Here is a 6,205-nt window from a genome sequence, read left to right on the forward strand (position 1 = left end):
CTTTATCTCGGTTCTTTTGCTTTCTTATATTTTTTCCATTTTAGTTTAGTTATATTTTCTTTTTTTCAAGTTTTTTACATTATTTTTTGATCTTTTAAGGCTATTATTTACCTATAATTTTCTTATTAGATTAAAAAGATGAAAAATAAATAACATAATTGATCTTGAAACTATCTAATGGTCAATGGATTTTAACTTTGTGTTAATACAAATATTTTATTTGGTATATGATTGAATTAATTAATTATTTTATTATTAAATATATTTTAAAAAAATAATTTAATGAACGAGTAAATCATAATCTAATTATATTATATTATTAACAATGAATTATTTTCTTATGATGATTATAAATCATTTTTTAACATGGTTTTAATAATTACATAAAATAACATTTTAAGTTAGGTGAAATAAAATAATATTTATTATAAACTAAAATAAAAATTTAATGTTGTAGATTTGGTATTAATATATATAGTAAAACAAAATCTTCAATATCTTATGATGTAGTAGCGTCGCAATTGCACACAACCCAAATATCGAGTCGCTTTGAATAGTTGAATTAAATTTCAAATTTCTCTTTCCATTTGTTTTTCTTTTTCGAAATTTATCTCTCGTATTCCAAATCCAAGTTTACATACTTGAATCAAATTCCTTGAAGGAGCAGTTGCACAGATTTTCCGAGTTAAAAAGATTCTCTACGAGGTGAGACTTATTTTTTTTTTAGTGTTTAAGTTTGCTGCGGAATCTCACAAGTTACCACCCACATCTCTTCTTCTTCTTTTTTTTTTCTTTTTTTTTTCTGCGGTTTCTCAGCATCCAAACGGATCGTTGAGCTACTTTATGTTATTATGATTACATTTTGAAAATTTGAAGTGTTTATCAGATCTATCGTGCTGTTATTTGGAATATTAATGATTTTTGTGCATTTTGTTTTGGAGACATGAGGATCGATGTTTTTTTGAGTGCTGGTTTGGTTTTGGAAATTCGTGGAAGCATAGAGACATCAATATCTTACTCTGATTTCTCGAATTGCTTTCGCAGAATTTTGAAGGCATTAGGTTGAATTCTATGTTTATTTATTTTGTGACGGGAATCATGTCAAATTTCATGGGTATGATTTAGGTGCGCATAGAGTAGCATACTAATAACCCAGATCATGTGGCTGCAACTGCTGGATGATGAAGGCGACTGTTTTATTGTTAAGATCGGATAGAATGATGAATAAAATGTGAAATAATTCTTGTACGAGTTTAAAAATTGTTATGCATGATATTGAATTATTGACAATAAGGAGGCAGCTTATCCAATTCAATGCAGAGCTGAAATTTCTCTGTGATTTGAGTAAATAACAACCCAAAAACAGAACTGGGAAAACCTAAGAGTGGTAATTGTTGGAGATACAATAATAGAAAGCGCTAGTGGCGTCGCATTTTGTGAGTGCTTGAAATTGTGCTAACATGCAACATGTTGATGCCTGCTTGTGTTTGGGGCCTTGGAACATTGCTAGATAGCATTCTACATGCTTCATCGTGGAGGTGAAAACCACTTTCTTGGAATGGATTAAGTTGTATGTCCTCAGAGTTGATCTAAACAATAGAATCTACTGAGTTCTACCCAATAGCCTTGACTTTTTTTGCCCCCCTTGCTACTCTGTGTCTTGAGGTATGACATCTAGGTTATGTAATGGCCAGCCTTGCATTATGTTTTACTCATAGGCAGCATTTGACCTACACCAAGGAGCATCAAGAAACGATACAAGTAGCTGTTTCCTCTTTGCCTGCAGCATCCATCTGCACCAAGAATCTAAACTTGCCTATTTTCTTTTCAGTGGTGCACCACCACATGAGGCCTTATTGTGGCAGAACACCCAACTACTTTTCTTACGCCCCTTTTCTACCTCAACCAGAAAAGGTGCTCAAATTTTCTTGTTGACGAGGCTGCTAGGTGCCTCTCTATCATCTATTTGTTTTGGACACTTGTTATGCAACAAGTGGCCACTGGAGAGTTGGCTATGGTTATTTAGCTGGACAATTTGACAATTTTTTTTTGTTATTGTTATGTGGCAAGTGTGGTAGATCTAAAGTTCTGGTTCAGAAAGCATTTTCTTTTGTTATCTTTTCCTCCTCTTTTATATGCCTTGGGTTTACAGTTACTTTTACTTGGTGCATAAACACAAATCATGGGGTGGGTTTTTTTTTTCCCTCTAAAAAATGGGAAAATGTAAAACAAATCTTTATGTTTTATGACGCATTGGTGTATAACATAATGTATAGCTTAATATATGTAATAAGCTGCTTACATGCACCTGTACTACAGCGATTAAAAGATTTTCCATTTGTTTCTAATTTTGATCGCATCTCTTTTCTCATTTTCATATCCTACTGTCCCATGTCATGGTCATTTTTTCATTACTAAACTGGAGGCATTATGCTTATCACTTTTCATTTACTACAGTTCATCTTCTTGATTGAATATTTCTTTATTAAAATCAGGAAGTGACCAATATATTAATCTTATTTCTAAAAACAGGTATACTCTTGAGAGCCCAAGTTTTTCTTTTGCTGAACTTAATTGTGGGATTGGCTAGCAGAAGCAGGAAATGGTGAAAAGGTTATCTATCGATTGCCTTGATATCTATTCTACCTTCACATAAAAGTTATGTGAAGAGTATCTTATTCAGTTCTGTGTCACAGGTATGGAGTGTTTTCAAGCATATGATATATCATGTTCCAGTGTGTAGAGAGATTCATTACCTCCCTCCTGCGGTGTTTTGATTTTGATCTATACAAATCAAGAGGCCTTGAGGATCCTGAGCTTCTTGCGAGGGAGACAGTCTGTATGTACTAGCCAAATCTTTACGATAACTTTGTTAATTTTTTATTTCATTCAGCTAATGGGTTCCTTCTGCTTCTTATTCTTAGTATCATTAGTAAACAGAAAATGCTTAGATTTTATGTTAGTAAGTGGTTTAGCCCCATTTATTTCTTCTTCAACTTTGACCTTTTGTTTTAGATTATGAAAGTCTTGCCAGAAAAGTTATCTGATGATGAATGTTGTAAATACCTTTTGTTGTTGATTTCATTTCAGTTGTGAAGATGTTCGCTCATTGTAATAGTTCTTTTATTTGCCTATAAAAAAGGATACAGTCATACAACAGTCTTGTTTTATGTATGATGAATATAATATCTTTAACCTTACTGATAATTCAATTGACAATTGTGTTTTTGCTAACCTTGGATGCAGTCAGTGTAAGTGAAATAGAGGCATTATATGAGCTCTTTAAGAAGATCAGCAGTGCCGTGATTGATGATGGGCTGATCAATAAGGTTTGTTTATTCTTCAAGCTGACCATACAAAATTCGTTCTAGGCATAGCTTGCTTTGTGTTTTTGTCTTCATATGAATCTAGTGGTTCCTCTAACAATGCCACGTTTCATTTTCTCCATGTAAATGCTACTTATAATTATTCCAAAATGCTTATTTGAATTTTTCTCTAATTTCCTGATATAGGAGGAGTTTCAATTGGCGTTGTTCAAGACAAACAAAAAGGAGAGTTTGTTTGCTGACAGGGTACTTTTCTCCTGTCATTTCCAATATCTACTTTCAATTGTATCCTGTGAATGTTCTATTCATGAGGTATTTGACCCATTTGTTAATTATCTTTTGTTTGCTACTGTCTTATGTTGCGTATTGATTGCAGGTGTTTGACTTGTTTGATACAAAACACAATGGGATACTAGGTTTTGAAGAGTTTGCCCGTGCCCTCTCCGTATTTCATCCAAATGCCCCAATTGAGGAGAAGATTGAGTGTATGTCTGGGATTGATAATTTTGTCATCATAAGCCTTCTTTTCCTTTGCCCCTTGTGTATGGTCAAAGTTATTTTGAGCATACCTCAGACATGCACTAACTCGCATGCTGTTTGTGCTTAAAGATTTGACATGTCTTAGCGTGTAACTAGGATGATGAATTTTGAAATACTGCTCTTAATTTTCCAGGCGTTCATACCTGGTGCTCCATTTATGCTAACTTGTTATGTGCCATTGCAGTTTCTTTCCAACTTTATGATCTAAAGCAGCAAGGTTTTATTGAAAGACAGGAGGTACATTTCATTGTCTAAGGGTTAACTTTAGGTTATTTGACTCTTGAACTCCTTTCAATTGTTTGTTTATTTATTTGATTGGTGTGTTTAGACTTTTTTCAACTTGTTGATGCATAGGTGAAGCAAATGGTAGTAGCCACTCTTGCTGAATCTGGTATGAACCTTTCAGATGATGTTATAGAAAGTATAATTGACAAGGTGCTCCCTCATTTCAATCAATTTTTTTCTTTCTTGCTAAATAAATGGGTTCTTGAAAGCTTTCGACACTATTCTACTTTCTTGCAAGTGCTTGTTGGAAAATTTTCAGATTCTGAATTTTGGAGTCTTGTTTCAGACCTTTGAGGAAGCTGATACAAAACATGACGGGAAGATTGACAAGGAAGAGTGGAGAAGCCTTGTTTTACGCCATCCTTCCCTTTTGAAGAATATGACACTTCAATACCTCAAGTGAGTTCAAAATACACGTGCCTACTTCTCTTTCTCATTAGGTGTTACTCTAATGTTATGAGATTTTCATGTCAACCAAAGAATTTTTTGGACATTTCAAACCATTGATGGGCGAGAAAATGTAACTGGTTAGGCAAATATTTCCATGTTGAACATGGTGCTAGTGGCAAGCTATGACTCAGTTTCTTTATTTCCTTGGGCAGGGACATCACCACTACATTCCCAAGCTTTGTCTTCCACTCACAAGTCGACGATACCTGAATTCAAGACATCTGTATTCAAGCCCTAATAGACTTTGGTTTTTATGGTTTGTTTCTCCACATAAAATGTGGTCTTCTCATATGTGAAGGGCGGGGGAGAGAGTGTCTATATTGTATTTATTTGTTCGTTTGATTATCTTTGATTGTTTACATTTTATTTATATTGAATGCCTGGATCATCACTTTTCAATATTTATAATATTTAAGGCCTCCTAGCAATTTGTACCGAGGATACTGTCGATCAGCCATTGAACGGTTGGTCTGATAGCGACTTCCTTGCCTCCGCTTTGCCGAGCGCTGTTTTAGAATTTATATAAAATTAGCATGTCAACATGTTTTAGTATTATACTAGTTGCATGACTCGTGCGGGGGGTTATTTTTTTTATATAAAAAATATTTAAAAAATTAAGATTTAAAAGTGTTAGGTTTTTCTGTAAAACTATATTTAAGAGTCTTGGGTTTGGTTACAGCGCCTGATCTAAGAGTAATATTTATAATATTAATAATAACATTAAACTTGTATGACCCAAGTTTAAGTGGGTTTGACTGCAATACTAGATCCAATAGCCTTAGATGTAGGTTTAGCTGCAAGGTCTTGTCATAAAAATGTGATAATTAAATAGAAAAAAACAAAGAAAAAAAACCAACAGAAAAAAAAACTAATAAAGAAAAAGAAAAAATTTTGAATTAATTGGGTTAACCCTTCAAAGCAGGTTAACTCGTCAAATCTTGGATTCGTGTCGTGAAAGTTTGATAACTAAATAGAAAAAAAAAATTAACGGGTTACCCAGAATTAATTAGGATAACCCGTCAAACCAGGTTAACCCGTCAAACCCGGAATCCGTGTCATGAAAGTTTGATAATTAAATAGAAAAAAATTAAACATTAACAAACTAAATTAAATGAAAAAAATTACTTAAAAAGGAAAAAAAACCAAGACAAACAAAAGGTATCAGCCTTTTCACCGTGAATTGCATTATGCAGTCCACATTTAAAGACATAAAAAAAAAATTCTTCAATTAGCCAAACCTAAGATAACTAAATAGAAAAAAGACATCAACCAATAACTAAATAGGAAAAAAAAATCATATTAATGAATTAAATTAAATAAAAAAAATTAATTCAAAAGAAAAAATAACAGAAAAAAAACTTATAAGAAGAAAAACACTAATGAAGAAAAAGATAAAATAATCTAAATTAACTGGGTTAACCCGTCAAACTTAAGATCCGTGTCATGAAAGTTTGATAACTAAATAGAAAAACATTTAATATCAACAAATTAAATAAAAAATTAATTAAAAAGAAAAAAAATAAGGCATCAGCCTTTTCACCGTGGACTGCACAGTGAAAGGCATAAAAAGAAAAAAAAAAGAAAAAGGAAAAAAACTAAAGGCA

At 32.7% G+C, this 6,205-nt stretch overlaps 1 protein-coding gene across 2 annotated transcripts; it reads left to right on the plus strand.

Moving 5' to 3' along the window:
- Positions 1-492: 492 nt before the first annotated feature.
- LOC7471883 (calcineurin B-like protein 3) lies at positions 493-5,039 on the plus strand. Of its 2 annotated transcripts, XM_024611798.2 has the most exons (11): positions 493-705; positions 1,832-1,914; positions 2,533-2,613; positions 2,697-2,839; positions 3,247-3,329; positions 3,513-3,572; positions 3,703-3,811; positions 4,051-4,103; positions 4,221-4,301; positions 4,438-4,550; positions 4,754-5,039. In XM_024611798.2, the coding sequence occupies exons 4-11, from the start codon at positions 2,728-2,730 to the stop codon at positions 4,809-4,811; spliced, it is 669 nt and encodes a 222-aa protein (XP_024467566.2). In that variant the 5' UTR covers positions 493-705; positions 1,832-1,914; positions 2,533-2,613; positions 2,697-2,727; the 3' UTR covers positions 4,812-5,039. The 2 variants fall into 2 exon arrangements, with proteins under 2 accessions (XP_024467566.2, XP_002316785.3); XM_002316749.4 differs by lacking the exon at positions 1,832-1,914.
- Positions 5,040-6,205: the final 1,166 nt, after the last annotated feature.

The sequence above is a fragment of the Populus trichocarpa genome, chromosome 11 (assembly GCF_000002775.5).
Source record: "Populus trichocarpa isolate Nisqually-1 chromosome 11, P.trichocarpa_v4.1, whole genome shotgun sequence".
Classification (NCBI taxonomy): Eukaryota; Viridiplantae; Streptophyta; class Magnoliopsida; order Malpighiales; family Salicaceae; genus Populus; species Populus trichocarpa.

What these genes read in the sequence shown, in the direction of transcription:
- LOC7471883 (XM_024611798.2), top strand. Translation starts at nt 2,728, where the DNA reads ATGTTCCAGTGTGTAGAGAGATTCATTACCTCCCTCCTGCGGTGTTTT. An exon ending in ATGATGGGCTGATCAATAAG is followed by an intron (nt 3,330 to 3,512) that starts GTTTGTTTATTC and finishes TTCCTGATATAG; the next exon opens with GAGGAGTTTCAATTGGCGTT. An exon ending in AATTGAGGAGAAGATTGAGT is followed by an intron (nt 3,812 to 4,050) that starts GTATGTCTGGGA and finishes GTGCCATTGCAG; the next exon opens with TTTCTTTCCAACTTTATGAT.